Source organism: Carcharodon carcharias, chromosome 1 (assembly GCF_017639515.1).
Source record: "Carcharodon carcharias isolate sCarCar2 chromosome 1, sCarCar2.pri, whole genome shotgun sequence".
Lineage (NCBI taxonomy): Eukaryota > Metazoa > Chordata > Chondrichthyes > Lamniformes > Lamnidae > Carcharodon > Carcharodon carcharias.
The window spans coordinates 225,954,112-225,970,466 of record NC_054467.1 but is presented as its reverse complement, the minus strand read 5'-3'; the positions used below and the strand labels follow the sequence as shown (position 1 = coordinate 225,970,466).

Here is a 16,355-nt window from a genome sequence, read left to right as displayed (position 1 = left end):
TGTCCAGCAACGTGACTATGCATCCTGAGATATGTTGATGATGCAACTTATGTATGAGACTGGGGCCAAGGCAGCCGTGGAGGTTCAGGAAGTCTCGATCTATATACACATGAGTCAATCCTCTCTGTCACCTTCTACTCAATCACTCAGGGAGGATGGCCTTGATGTCTTGTCACCTAACTACAGATGTGGACCACCTGAGGCTGATGACATTCCATCAATTGCATGCCAGCCACTAGCATGCCTCCTCTTTACCGCATACACTGTGCCCTCTTGGGCAGCGCTGGTCCTGGCAATTTGAAGGATCTCTGATACTATGAAGACCTCAAGGTGAAGCATAGCTTCCAATATGGAGCACACTGAAGCTTCAGTTTTGTTTTCCTCATGCCCCATTTCTCCCATCAACGTTGTCTGAAGGCATGACTCACGGCTCCCAATCATGCTCAACAGACCCATGGTCCACCACACGTGACCATTTCAATGTAGCATTACAGACCGTGACCTATGGTCGGGTGAGGGGATGCACAGTGCTGCATCCATACATTGAAACAATAGCTGGGTGGACACAACACACGCACCCCTCCATGGTGACAAACGCTCAGGCCTGTAGGCTCGAGTGGAAGGACACTAGTTTGGCTGAAAGGGCCAGAGCCTCATAGACTTAAGTTTGAAAGGTGCTCACACTTGTTGTACAGGTCATTAGATGTAGTCAGGAAGTCACAAGTGTGGCTACTAGACAGGAATGCACAGTGCCTTACAGTCTGGGCTCGTAGCATGGAAGCCCTGGCAGATGACAGAGTGTATGGAGTTCCAGGACATATATCCATGGGTTAACACTCCACGGCATCCAGTAGGCACTCAAGTGAGGCATCACAAAATCTGGGTGTAGATCTCTTCTTTGCCTTTGGGGCCATCTCTTCAGTGGAGCACTCCTGCACTGCAAACATTGTGAAGTGTGTGCTCTGTACCCATATAAATAAGGTGCCCTCATTGAGGGAGGGGTGAGGTCACATCAGGGCCGGTGAATGGGAGGCTGCCTGCCAGTGATCCGGTGGGTCTCACAGGAATGCATTATTAATGAGGCAGTACGGGGACAATACAGTGTGGAAACCCTCCATTGCAGCCGGCGCGATCAGTGCTGGTTTCCCCACCCACTACTGCACTTAGTGTGATTCTGGGACGATTCCACCCATTATGTTTGTATCTTAAGGCAATCAAAAATTAACCCACTGCTCCGCTTTCTCCTTTAGCTCTAAGTTTGCAATATTCTCTAGTACACTTACTTCCTGTGGCAAAGCAATTCACGCTCCAACAGCTCCCTACAGAAAGAAATGTCTCCACTGCCTCCACTCCTTCCTTTAGTGCAAATTGTGGAAATTAGGTAAAGTCAGGATTGAGGTACACTGTAATATCCTTCACAGTCATCTAGACTGCTGACAGTCACTGTTTAAAATTAGCAGGAATAATCCAACAGCAGATGGTAGAGGGGTCACAAAAAAACAAGAAAAGCTTAATAAGAGGTAATGCGTACTCAGAGAATCAGGAAAACATTTAATCTCCAAACTTTTCATACCAAGGATCAATGCTAGACCAACCCCTTTACTGACAATGGCTGCCATCAGTAAATTCAAAATTACATGTTCTCACCTGTTGTCTGACTTCCCCCAACCAGAATGTCACGTTGAATTTTACCATCATCTTCATCCAGTGCAAACCAACGGTTTACTGGAAACTCGTGTACGGTTTTATTTCCAATATCATCTATAATCACCTAGAAGATGTAAGTCAGAAGGCGGATGATTCGGTTACAGTGCGGAAACATTATGTACTTAAAAAGGGAAGCTCAGTTTGTTGAACTTCCACAACTTTACTCGGAGTTATATATTTATAGACTGAAATTCCCAGTCAGGTCTTTTGGAAACTCATCCTGATCCCATCCCAAATCCCAAGGTTCAGACACAGCTGGGGCACCTTCTGCAGTGGGTGAGATTTTTGTTATTCACTCATGGAATGTGGGCGTTGCTGGCTGGACCAGCATTTATTGCCCATCCCTAGTTGGCCTTGACAAGGTGGTGGTGAGCTACCTTCTTGAAACGCTGCAGTCCATCTAGCGTAGGTACACCCATAGTGCTGTTAGGAAGGGAGTTTCAGGATTTTGACCCAGCAACAGTGAAGGAACAGCAATATATTTCCAAGTCAGGATGGTGACTGACTTGGAGGGGTAATTTCAGGTGGTGGTGTTCCCATCTGTCTGCTACCCTTGTCCTTCTAGATGGTAGTGGTCGTGGGTTTGGAAGTTGCTGTTTAAGGAGGCTTGGTGAGTTCCTGCAGTGCATCTTGTAGACGGTACACACTGCTGCTACTGTGCGTCGGGGGCAGATGCAATGAATGTTTGTGGGTGGTGTGCCAATCAAGCAGGCTGCTTTATCCTGGATGGTGAACAGCTTCTTGAGTGTTGTAGGAGCTGCACTCATCCAGGCAAGTCAGGAGTATTCCATCACACTCCCGACTTGTGCCTTGTAGACTGTGGACAGGCTTTGGGGAGTCAGGAGGTGAATTACTCGCCATAGGAATCCTAGCCTCTGACCTGTTCTTGTAGCCACAGTATTTATATGGCTATTCCAGTTCAATTTCTGGTCAATGGTAATCCCCAGGATGTTGATACTGGGGGATTCAGTGATGGTAATGCCATTGAACACCAAGGGGAGATGGTTAGATTCTCTCTTGTTGGAGATGGTCATTGCCTGACACTCATGTGGTGCGAAGGTTACTCTCCACTTGTCAGCCGAAGCCTAGATATTGTTCAGGTCTTGCTGCATTTGGACATGGACTGCTTCAGTATCTGAGGAGTCGTGAATGGTGCTGAAAATTGTGCAATCATCAGCGAACATCCCTGCTTCTGACTTTATGATGGAAGGAAGGTCATTGATGAAGCAACTGAAGATGGCTGGGTTGTTGACACTACCCTGAGGACACAAAACACGGGCCTGTAGTCTCAAGTAGAAGGACACTACCCTGAGGAACTCCAGCTGCGATGTCCTGGAACTGAGATGATTGACCTCCAACAACAAGAACCATGTTCCTTTGTGCAAGGTATGACTCCAACCAGGTAGAGTTTTCCCCTGATTCCCATTGACTCCAGTTTTGCTAGGGCTTCTTGATGCCACACTTGGTCAAGGTGGCAGTGAGAGGCCTTCTTGAAATGCTGCAGTTTGGGCAATTTTCCACATAGCCAGGTAGATGCAGTGTTGTAGCTGTACTGGAACAGCTTGGCTAGGGGCGTGGAAAGTTCTGGAGCACAAGCCTCAGTACTATTGCCAGAATATTGTCAGGGCCCATAGCCTTTGCAGTATTCAGTGCCTTCAGCCATTTCTTGATATCAAGTGGAGTGAATCGAATTGGCTGAAGACTGGCATCTGTGATGCTGGGACCTCCAGAAGAGGCCAAGATGTATCATCCACTCGACACTTCTGGCTGAAGATTTTTGCAAATGCTTCATCCTTATATTTTGCACTGATGTACTGGGCTCTCCCATCATTGAGGATCGGAATATTTGTGGAGCCTTCTCCTCCAGTGAGCTGTTTAATTGTCCACCACCATTCATGACTGGATGTGGCAGGACTGCAGAACTTAGATCTGATCTGTTGGTTGCGGGATCGCTTAGCTCTGTCTATCACTTGCTGCTCATGCTATTTGGTATGCAATTTGTCCCATGTTGTAGCTTCACCAGGTTGACACTCATTTTTAGGTATGCCTGGTGCTGCTCCTGGCTTGCCTTCCTGCACTCTACCAGGGTTGACCTCCTGGCTTGATGGTAATGGTAGAGTGGGGGATATGCTAGGCCATGAGGTTACAGATTGTGTTCGAGTACAATTCTGCTGCTGCTGATGGCCCACAGACCCTCATGGGTGCCCAGCCTTGAGTTGCTAGATCTGTTCAAAATCTATCCCATTTAGCACAGTGGTAGTGCCACACAACACAATGGAGGGTATTCTCGATGTGAAGACAGGACTTCATCTCCACAATGTCTGTGTGGTGGTCATTCCTATCGATACTGTCATGAACAGATGCATCTGCAGCAGACAGGTTGGTGAGGATGAGGTCAAGTATTTCCCTCTTGTTGATTCCCTCACAGCCTGCTATAGACCCAATCTAACAGCTATTTGCTTTTGGAACAAAAACAGAAAATACTGGAAAAACTCAGCAGGTCTGACAGCACCTGTGGAGAGAGAAACAGAGCTGACATTTTGAATATGTATGTCCCTTAGGTTTTCCAGTATTTTCTGTTTTTGTTCCAGATTTCCAGCACCCGCAGTATTTTGCTTTTAGCTTACATCCTTTAGGATTCAGCCAGCTCAGTCAGTAGTGGTGCTACCGAGTCACTCTTGGTGATGGACATTGAAGTCCTCCACCCAGAGTACATTCTGCACCCTTGACATCCTCAGTGCTTTCTCCAAGTGGTGTTCAACATGGAGGAGCACTGATTCATCAGCTGTGGGAGTGCAGTACATGGGAATCAGCAGGAGGTTTCCTTGATGTTCGACTTGATGCCGTGAGACTTCATGGGGTCCGGGGTCGATATTGACGATTCCCAGGGCAACTCCCTACCGACTATATACAAATGTGCCGCCACCTCTGTCCTGCCAATGGGACAGGACATATCTAGGGATGGTGATGTCTGGGACATTGTCTATAAGTATGAATCCGTGAGGATGACTATGTTAGACTCTTGCTTGACTAGTCTGTAGGATAGCTCTCCCAATTTTGGCACTAGCCCCCAGATGTTGGTAAGGAGGACTTTGCAGGGTCGACAAGGCTGAATTTGTCATTGGCATTTCCAGTACCTAGGTCGATGTTGGGTGATCCGTCCAGATGCATTCCTTATTGAGTTGCTTTAGTGGTTTGATAGGTTAGAGAGCAGTTAAGAGTCACATGTAAGACCAGGTTTCCTTCTTAAAGGGCATTAGTGAACCAGATGGGTTTTTACAACATTGGCATGGTCATCATTAGAGCTTTTTCATTGGGATTTTTTTCATTGGGATTCGAACCCGGGTCCCCAGAGCATTAAGATAAAAGCAAAATACAGTGGATGCTGGAAATCTGAAACAAAAACAAAAGTTGCTGGAAAAACTCAGCAGGTCTGAGTATAACTCTTCAGAGTCATCTGGACTCAAAACGTTAACTCTTTCTCTCCACAGATGCTGTCAGACCTGCTGAGTTTTCCCAGCAATTTTTATTTTTGTCCCCAGAGCATTACCTTGGGTCTCTGGATAGTCTAGTGACAATACTACTACGCTACACCACTGCCTCCTGCGTGGAGTATATCATTATGGCACCTTGTTGCAGCATAAGAGACTGGCAATGCCAGTGAAAGATCTGAAAAAATGGTTTCAAAATCTCTAAATTTGGAATTTGCCAGTTGTCTGGTGACAATCAATCGCTCCTCGGCCAAATAAACCTTTTGTAAATTTCACTGGCCAATCTACTGACAGGTTCAACAAAAGTAACTTGCATTTACATGGGGCCTTTATTATGATCAAAAATCCCTAAGTGCTTTAGAAGTATTGTCAAACAAATATTTAACCCCGAGCCTCATATTCAGTCAGGTTGCCGACAGCTTGGTAAAAGTGATGGGTTTTAAGTGGCTCCTTAAAGGAGGAAAGAGAGGTGGAGAAGTGAAGAGGTGGAGAGGTGAAGAGGTGGAGAAGTGGAATGGTGGAGAGGTGAAGAGGTGGAGAGGTGAAGAGGTGGAGAGGTGGAGAGGTGGAGAGGTGGAGAGGTGGAGAGGTGAAGAGGTGGAGAGGTGAAGAGGTGGAGAGGTGAAGAGGTGAAGGCATAGACGCCAATGTTGGAGCGATTAAAACTGGGATTGCATTACGACGCTTGAATTGGCAGAGTGCACAGATCTTGAAGGGCTATAAGGCTGGAGATACCACAGAGATAGAGAAGGGCAAAGTCATGGAGAGATTTGAAAACAAAGTTAAGAATTTTAAAAACAAGATGTTGCTTAGGAGGAGCTAATGCAAGTCAGCGAGTACAGGGCATATGGGTGAGCACGACTTGGTGTGAGTTGGTACATGGATAGCAGAGTTTTGGTTGATCGCAAGGTTGAGGTGGGTGGGAACAGGGAGGCTGGCATGGAGTGTGTTAGAATAGTCAAGTCTAAATATAACAAAGGCATGACTGAGAGTTTCAGCAGTATATACACTGAGGCAAGGGCAAAGTTGGGCGGTGCTGTGGAGATGGAGCTAGGCAGTCATAGTGATGGGTGTCATGGATCAGGTCCTGGAAAACAAATACACAAGGGAGCGCTGGGCGCAAAGCTGGGTAGGTGGGGGTGGGGGGGCTGGGCACCATGGTGGGTGGAACTGGCAGGAGTTCCTATGGATTACATTATCCAGCCAATCATACTTCTTTGTTTGACATCCACATGAAAAAGGTGCCGATGCAAGCACCCTTCAGTGGCTGCTCCTATTGAAATCTTAAAACCCCACAGGACAGAGGTTTTCGCCCGATGGGTGGGCGCATGCCCGACCTGCTGGAGTGTGAAATGACACACACTGACGTCAGCCGAAAGGCCTGTTAAGGCCATCAAATAATCAATTAACCTAAATTTCTCACTGCCAGTCCAACCTAACGGTTGCCAGGCAGGCTAAAAGGGCCAAGCAGCCTTTGCATTTTTTAGGGAATCTCATCTACTGGCGGGATGAGGTTTCCAAAAGCAAATAAAACTTTTTAAAAAGTTTTAACATTGAATTAATGTTTTGTTACATTTTTATTTTCTTTCTTTCTCACCCTCCTCCCACCCCCCCCCTCCCCCGCACAGGCAGTGCTGAGCGATCAGCTACCCTACCACCCCCCCGCCCGCCCCCGCCCAGCCTGCCCGCCAAGGGTAAAATTCTGCCGCAGAAGAAAGGGGAAGAGACTCATCCAACTGTGGGTTCTGAACCATCACAAACCCATTGCTTTTTGACAGATCAGCTCTTCCTAACAATCTTCTCAACATAGCAGTCAAGCTCCATTCTCACTAAACTTGCACCCTGTTACACTGCCCCCATCAATGATTGCCCTGAGAATTTATTGGATGACCTATTACTATCTGGGTGAAGAAGTTCCCTTCTTACTGCTAACTTACTAAATTTTTAATTTGAATGTTATTTCCCAGAGCTCCAAAAAACTTGAAGCAGTAACTGAGGAGTGGGGAAAGGCAGACGTAGTTCCGTTGGTCAAAAAACACCCAGGCAAAAACCTGCTAATAACAAGCCAATTAGGCCGACATCGACCTGGTTGTGATGAGTGGGAAATCTATGGGCTACCATAACTGAACATTTATAGAGCACAGGTATCAGTGGGTGTGCTCGGTCGTGTTTCAGGAGTAAAGGATGCTCATTTTCATTTCAAGGAGTTGAGGATCCCAAATTTGAGTTTGGATCCCAGTTGATGCAGGTAAATAAAGAAAAAACAAAAAAGCACCCCATGAGCAATTCCCTTCCCTCAGTCAAGACCTCATAATGACTGGGACACGGATGGTGGGGCTGGCACATAAGTGCAGTCAGGGTTAGGAGCTGCACTGCTCTTTCAGGGAGCCGGGACAGGCAAGATGGGTGAAATGGCTTTGTTCTGTGCTGTCCCATTCCCCAATGTCATGATTGTGCCTCAGTGCTTGACCTATACTATATGGGTTACCTGAGAACGCTTAACATCAGGTTAAAAAAAGAGATAGATACCTTGCTCAGGAACCACCCAGCTGAGGATCCTTTGCTATTGTGACCAATCGTAATTTTTTTCAGGCGCCCCAGGTTGGGTGACTCAATTGTGAACTTGTCTTCATTTCCTCTTTCGAAGTTGTCTTTGTCATTGTCCAACCGTCTTTCCCCTAAAGGAAATTAAACGTAGATTTAATTACAAAGATTTACTAAAACAGCATGCCCTTTAAACTGGTAGCAGCATTTGATAAAGCACAAAATTCCCCTCAGTGCCTGAGTACAATTTTACTCAATTTGTCCCTGAGCTTACTGTGGCTTTAGATATTAGATTTATTAGTATAACCTTCACCTTTCTTTTCTGCCCCTGTAAAGTTTCCGAAAGTATATACGCAGCCTTTCCACAGGTCATCGCCAATCCTACTTTTAAGTAAACACGTGGTGATGCAGCACCAGCCCTGCCTGTTCATGGGAACCTGGCGAGGGGACACCCATTACAACCCAGGCCACTGCAGCCTGCTCTGCCATCTGGATTTTCATTTTCATGCTCTTCTTACTTCCTTTCCCCCTTTGGCTAGTCGTACACACCACAGCCGGAATTTTTCGGCCCCGTTAACGGTGGGCGAGGGTGGGATAATATGGCAGGAAGGCCAAAGATCGGCTTCATGCCGTTGTGAAACCAGTTTTCAATTGACCATCCCACCGATCAATGGCCGGCCGCCTTTCCTGCCACCGGACATCAGGAATGTCATTTTAATACATTTGCATCTAATTATAAGCTCTGCTTGCTGGAATCATCCCCCATGCTGGATCATCCTCAAAAGCGACATGCACTTGATGAGCTGCACTTCACTCGGGACTTCGAGGTCTGTTTGCCTACCTTGCTTCAGGAAGCACTCGAGGTCATCAGCTACAGGCTTCACAGACAGCACCACACAATTTTAGGGGAGCTTAGGGGCAGGTCTCTACCAACTAGACCAGCCGTAAGGCGGGGGTGTCTTTTCAATAGTTGTAGGGCTAGGGCTTGCTTGGGGGAGGGGGGAGAAGTGGCCTCAGGCAAGAGAAGAGGCTGCAGGGTGAGGGTTGTACTATGGAAGAAGGGTATCTAGGGTGTGTGTGGGGGCACATGTTGATCTGTCCAACTGACCTCAAGATGGTGAGGGCTGAGAAGGCATTCTTCAGAGGAGTGGCCAAATGGAGATTGCGGATGCCTGTGAGAGGTTGAGTGATGATGTTCCTTGAGCTGGCAGTAAGTGAGATGCCAGTGAATGTGTGATGGGCTTGTGAATGTATGAGTTTAGAGTGATAAGATGGTTGCCTTACCCTGGCAGCACGGATGAGATTGTTCATCCTTTTTCTGCACTGGATGGCCGACTTCTTGTGTGCAATGTTGGCACTGACCACCTCTGCCACTGCTTCCGAAGCCAGAGCAGTGAGACTGATGGGACTCCTGTGGCCAGAGCAGGGGTAGAGGGCATCACGACCGACCTCCACGGTATCCAGAAGGCAACCAGAGATGCGTCACTGAATCGGGGGTCTGCACTCTTCTTGGCTTTCGGGGCCCTGTCTTCACTAGAGGAGTCCAGGGCTGCAGGTGTTGAGAAGTGTGCGCACGGCTACTATCTAAATATGGTGCCCTGTGTGAGGAAGTGGCAAGGTAACGGCATGGCGGGCAAATCAGAGGCTGCCCGCCAAAGAGACAGTGTGTTTTCTGTGGCTGCATAACTAATGAGATGGGAATGGGACGTTCCACCATGAAAACCCACCATTGCAGCTGCCAGGTAAAACAACTTTTTTCCAGCCCGCTACCGCACTTTGTGGGATGATTCCATCCCGCCTCTTGCTAATATTACATTTGCTATCTACCATGTTCTCCACCCTAGTATTCATAAGTCACTTTATTTATTTTCCTATGTGCTTTTTTAAATTTTCCTCTATCCTCTTTCTCTTATTATGTTTCTTATTTAAATGTTGCTTATTCATATATCTCCTTAACTCAAAGCAGTGTCATAAGGACTGAAATAAAACTGATTTCTGTTTTTCCATGGATGCTGCCTGACCTGTTGAGTATTAGCAACACAGCTGGAAGCAAACCTGCATCTCTCTGTTCTAGAGAGCTGCACTGCTGCTCCAATGTGCTGCCGCACCACCCCATCCTATCCTATCAGGAACTCATTACACCATTGCACCTCTCAGTCGCCCCTGCAATACATGAAGAAAAGGTTTCTTGTCCAATATATATTGGACAAAATCACTCAATCCATTCTTCAGTGTCAATGGACACCTCTATTGTCACAGGTACCCATGAACAAGTTGGGAATCTATTGTCACAGGTACCCATGAACAAGTTGGGAAACTCAGAATTTTCTCACAAGTCGAATGATCATTTTACCATCATAACAGACCACTGTCATTTTGTTATCTGTTTCTATTGGTACCTAATGCACTGTCAATGCAGATATTCCAGGGTTGGCACAATTTTGGAAAATAGCGGATGAAATTTAATGTAGAATAGTAGGAAAATTATGTGACATGCATGATTTGGAAATAGATAAATAGACCTAGTAATTATAGCAGATTTGATGTTCACCAGGCTCAACCAGAGAAAATCAGCAACCACTGAAGCCAATAGGGTGAAGGTATGTTGCTAAAGCAGTTTGGGGAAGTTATGAGCACATTGTACAGTGATATGGTCAGATTGGAGTTTGAGTACTGTATGCATCTGGCCTCCTTATGGAATAGACACGCAGCCCAATGGAAACATGCTTTTTCAGTAAGAGCTCAGCGGGTTCACTGACCAAACATTTTTATTCATTCTTGGGATGTGAAGGTTGCTGGCAAGGTCAACATTTATTGCCCATTCCTAACTGCCCTTGGTACTGGTGAGCCACCTTTGTGAACCTTTATAGTCCGTGTGGTGTAGGTACAAGCACAGGGCTTTCAGTAATGGTTTGATACCACTCAGTGACTTGTTAGCCCATTTCACAGGGCAGTTACCAGTCAGTCACATGTAGCCCAGAACAGGTAAGGATAGTTGATTTCTTTCCCCGAAGGAGATTAGTGAACCAGATGGGTTTTTATGACAATTCAGTAGCTTCATGATCATTTTTAATGAGACCAATATTTTATTCCAGATTTATTAATTAATTGGATTTAATGACCAGCTGCTATGGTGGGATTTGAACTCATGTTTCTGGAGCATTAGTCCTGGTCCAGCCCCTCAGGCCAGCGGGAATTTCTGGTCCAGCCGATGTAAATGGAGGTTTCAATGGCTCGCCAGCCCTGCCGCAGGGGTACCCACCGCGGGGGTTGGTGTGGGGGGGTGGGGGGTGTGTGCTGGAAAATTCTTGTGCTGGGGCTAGTGATGTAGAGGGCAAGGGTATACCAGATCCTCTGCTGGGACTCCTTCTTACTTGTTTCTGACAAAAGGCAAAACCAATTACCTGTGTCTCCATTTTTGCCAAAAATGTTAATGAAGACGTCAGCATCAGTGCCGCTGCCTTTGATATCACCCGTAAAGACACTCACAATGTATTTGTTTACTGTGGAAAGAGATGGAAAGGATTTTAACAGTCGCTGGTGTTCTACAGGCAGATTAGGAGACAATGGAACACATCATTAGTAATTAAGCAACTACCCAACTGATACTGCAAAATACAAAGACTAGCTGAACATCTGAGGGCAGGGTAAAGATGTTACATCTGTACGCCATTCAGGATACAGCAGAAGATTACCTTTATTACTGTCTTTCATAGACAATTTGAACCTATACACAGAATCTGTAACTAGAGTTGTCAGTACTGGACAAATCTTAGCAGTCAAAAATCTGAGATAGTTCACACAATAATCTACCCATACAATAATAAAGATGATTAAAAGTGCTAGGCTGTGTCTATCAGGTGATGCACTGGGATAAAAAGTGATAATAATGCATCGTTTCTCACCTATCCATTCCCTCTCCCTTCTCTTCACTTTCCCTACCCTTCTTTATCCCTTTGCTTTGGTATTTATATGTGTATTCTCTTATGTTCAATCACTCTTGAGAAACGCCAGGAGATGATGTACAGTTTTTACATGTAATCTATTACAATCTCTCACAGCCCATGCTTCAGACTTCTCCCAAATGTTCTGAAGTTGGTAAGACTTGCTTGGACAATGAATACTAGAAAGTGAACTGATTGTGGAGAGCATCACAGCTCAGGGCGAGTTTCCCTAGTCTATTGTTTTTTAAAATGCTTTTTAAATCATTCATGGGACCTGGGTTTCACTGGCTAGGCTAGCATTTATTGTCCATCCTTAAATTGCCCTGTGATATTGTTATAATTGCTAGGGACCTCATTAAAATGCCGTTCTCACTATTATGATTAAGAAACCCTAAGAGGGTTGTAAAAGTTATCGTGGATACAGAAATTGATAGTAACTGGGTGACTGTAAAAGAGGTAGCTAAACTCAGCTAAGGAAGAAGTGTCTGGAGAAAGCAGCTGCAGTTTGTCCTGCGGGTCCCCGGTTAAAATAGCAGGTTGGACCCAGATAATGTAATCGGAGCTCAGTCTGCATATTTGAAGAGGACCCCATCGGCTGGGAGTCAGATCGGGCTAGGGAAGGAGCAGGTGCTGGCCTACCCTTTGCCTTGTTTCTGCCTGGTCATTCATTCATTTGCCGCTCGTGAGGCCTTTTGTGCACAAATTGGCTACAAACATTACTCGACAAAACAACAGTGAGTGCATTTCAAAAGTAATCTGTTGATTGCAAAATGGTTTGGAATACTCTAAGTAAAAACCAACAACACTAAGGAATTCACATCAATTATCCTTCAGTATCTGATTACTTTAATAGTCTAAATAAATAAAGACAAAACTTAAAGGTATAAATGTTTTAAACATTTACTTACCACTATTGATTTTCATTAGCATATATATATATATATATATATATTCACAATGAAATCAACTCATTACCATCTCCAGGATTATACTTTGGTTCTGAAATTTTTGGGCTTTCGTCCCTGAAGAACTAGGGCTGACCTTTACACGAGGTATGTGAAAAATTACAGTCTTTTATGCTAAAAACTTATGGGGTTAACTTTTACATGAGGTCGACTTTTACACACACACACACACACACATATATATATATAGTATTTCTAATGCAAGAAAGATGATTTTGTGAACTTACGTATAGAACAGATGCAGGAAATTGTCATGCACTTGTTACAAAATGGGAGTGGAGACACTATAAATCATGGACTGGATTGAATAACTTGACATAATATAATTGCAAGTTTTATCCTACTTGTAATATACACTCATCTATCCTTTACTCATTAGCATGGCAGATAGTTAGGAGACAGTTACAGGACTGGCAGATGATTGCTGGTTGACAAATAGGTGGGTCAATGTAAATGTCATTGGTGAGATCTAAGATAGTGTAGGTAAGGTTCAGTAGATAATCTGAAGTTTTGCCTGCTTGCTTTTCAGAGGCAGAATTAACCTCGGAGAATTCTTCCTTGGGAGATTTCAAGGAAGAAGTACCATCGGTGTTACACCAGATTGTACATGGTCTGTGGAAGGGACAGGCTGAGCAGCTTTATTTGTTGTTGACCATTTTCTCATACTCTAGTATAGTAACCAAAGATGCACATGGCTTACATTTGGGTACGTCCATTGGGTTCAAACTTCCTAACAGGTCCCGCACGTAGAGTCCATCTCCCTCCTCTTTGCTAAGCCATTGGTTACAAGGGAAATAAAAACGGAGGTGGGGTCGGTTCATGTCGGTGATCACGAGCCGATCCAAGAACCAGCTGGCACTCATTCCTGTATTGTCATGTTCGATCCTAGTACATGGCAAAGGGGAAAGCTGTTGAGTAAGAGACAACTAGAGGAAAAATTGTCACCAATGACAGACAAGGCAAGTCCATTTTGGTTGGTAACAATTTTTATCTTTAACCTTTTTCTGGCAATTCTCTTTCCTGAGACCACTGGCTTCTTGCTGGTGTTCAGTCCCACAAATGTTCTTCACCTCCTGATATCTTGCCTGCCTCTGTCCTCACTTAATCTCCACATATATGCACTTCCAATCTGATTCCCTGGAAAGAGTTCAGGCTAGTGTTCAATTCTCCTTCCCTATACAGATTTTGTGACTTAGATACCCAGGTGAAAGGCCAAGTCCCATAATCTGAGACATTAGGTACAAGGAGTGGTTCAAGTTTCACTCCAGTGGCTTGAACACAAAATCTAGGCTGATACTTGAATGCAGCACTCCAGGAGCGCTGTTTGGTAAAAGGCATAATTTTTTTGCCTCTCTAGGTCTAAATGATCACATGGCACTTTTTAAAGAAGAGCAGGGAGGTCTTTTTGTCTCCTGGCCGTCATTCATTGCTCAGCGAACATTGCCAAAAACAGATTATCCAGTCACTTGTCTCATTGCTATTTGTGGGAGCTTGTTCTGTGCTATCTGGATGCTGCATTTTCCTACATTATAGCATTGACTACACTTCAAAGTACTTGAATGCATGTAGAAAAATTTCCTTTCTCGCTTTCAATTTTTCTTCCTCTCGCCACCATTTTTCCACAGAACAATTCAATAAAGTGATGTTTACTTCTCTCACTTGATGTCCACATAGAAGGCACTTGCCAGCAAACGGGAGTGGGACCACTTTCTGATCTTTTCCCTTCCTAATTGAGGGCTACAGTTTCCATTTGTAACATCCAAACTGATGTCTTGACTGGTAGCAAATAACCAAGCACAGGCCAGAGATTCAACCTTGAACCTTCTGGTCTATAGACTGTAATGTTATAACAGCCAGTGCCTTCAGCCACTTAATTGATGGAGAAGCTTGGAGAGGCTGCCTCTGCAATAACATGCCAGACAGACAGAATGGTCCTAGGTTAGTCACCTGTCTGAACTCGGAAGGGACTGTGTTAGAGATGCCAGTATTGACTATGTTCTTCCTGATTTTAGGAAGAAAATTAGTCATGGTTCCCATTGGTATTGATGACCTTTTGTGTGAGCAAGTCGACAGGACTAAATTAGCTGTGATGCCCTTGTGATCAAGTAGTCTATTACCATTCACTGTCAAATCCTACACAAAAATAATGGTCACTTAGATGAGGTACCAGAGATTGACTGATGACAGCCCGCTACAGCAAGAGTTCAATGTCTTTAGGAGGGAAGAAGATAGGCAAAAAGAGAAAAGAGAAAGAATAGAAAATATTGAGGGAAGACACGTTAATACCTTATTTTCTTTATTGGCCCCACATTGTTGGTCTTGATCCGGAAAACATCGGTTTTGTTTTTCTCAAAGGCCGTTCTACTTCTGCAACGCACACATCATGCAAAATGTTTCAATAGAAATTCATTTCACAAAACTGAAATTGGATATTGGTTTGTTGGAACGAGCAGGCAAACTAGAGAAGACATGCAATTTTTTTTACCAAAGTGGATGCAATTCTTGGTTGTATTCCATGTTACTTCCAAAAATGTTGCATTCACTAAAACCCAGCTTACAGAAGCATTTGGCAAAAAGAATTAAAGCAATCTTTTCACACAAATTTAACGTATATTTTTTCTTTTGCATCTTGTGCCATTCAGGGAGCTCTCATACCTTTTCAAATTTAATGTCTCCAAAATTAATTAAATTCAATTAAAGTTGAGATACCAGAGAAATGTCTGTTGTTTGATATTAGTGGATAAACAATTAATGTGTTCACGTAACATTCCTTGGTTGACTATTTTAACACAGGGTAGGTGTATATATCTATGCAAAAATTAAGAGACAGAGAAATGTTACTTGAAGGCATTAAACATTCATCTACTGGTATCACCAATACTAATTTCTGGGCTAAGTTGCCTTTTCTGAGGAGAATTCTCTTCCACTGTATCCTGGATTTATAACTTTTATTTGGTTTCATATCACATGGTAAGTTTTTCTAAGTTAATTTCTTCTTTGACTTTTCTCAGGAAATAAGAACCTTTTAAGTGGCCACTGGAAAGTCTTACAGTATAATACATCTGGACTTCAGAAGCTTAATAAAATGCCGGATGGAAGATTATCGCACAAGACTAAAGCAGTGGACGTCCTGGTAAAAATAGTGGCGACAAGGAATGGGCTAAAAGAGAGGAAGGAACAGCTGCTGGTTTGGGAAATGATGTTGAGATGGGGAAAGACAGAGTGGAATGTCCCATTTAATGATGCCGGGGCTGGTAATATTCCTGGACTGTAGAAACACAATGATAGTTGGCGATTTGCAGATGACACCAAAATTGGGGATGGATGGGGTTAGGGATGGAAGGCGGTTGGTAGTGGAATCTGAAGAATTGCACAGTCCTAGTCAATATTAGTAAGAAGGCAGAACAAATGGAGATGACATTCATGACAGATAGGTGCAGTGCCTTATACATTGAAAGAAGAATAAAGCAAAGAATTAATGGATAATGTTGACCCAGTCGAAGACACAGAAAGAAATCTGGGAATGAGAGTTGATTCAATGGTCTCCATAACTAGTCCATGTAGAACTCTGAGTTACAATTAGTGAAGATGTTTAATGTTCTAGTTGGGCCACGTTCTGACCGTGAAGGCACAAGAAAAATAAATGGACAAGGCTAATTGCTAGTTTCAAGTGGCTGAATTGAAAGGAAAGGTTTAAAAAAAAT

General features: G+C 44.3%; 1 protein-coding gene across 1 annotated transcript in view; it reads right to left on the bottom strand.

Moving 5' to 3' along the window:
- The window catches only part of loxhd1a (lipoxygenase homology PLAT domains 1a), a 287,997-nt gene that overhangs the window by 162,730 nt on the left and 108,912 nt on the right, over positions 1-16,355 (bottom strand). The window contains exons 8-12 of the mRNA XM_041183529.1: positions 14,938-15,018; positions 13,352-13,536; positions 11,147-11,245; positions 7,728-7,876; positions 1,648-1,771 (exon numbers count right to left, since the gene is read on the bottom strand). Coding sequence (XP_041039463.1) covers positions 1,648-1,771; positions 7,728-7,876; positions 11,147-11,245; positions 13,352-13,536; positions 14,938-15,018 — 638 coding nt within the window. The remainder of the gene's footprint in view (positions 1-1,647; positions 1,772-7,727; positions 7,877-11,146; positions 11,246-13,351; positions 13,537-14,937; positions 15,019-16,355) is intronic.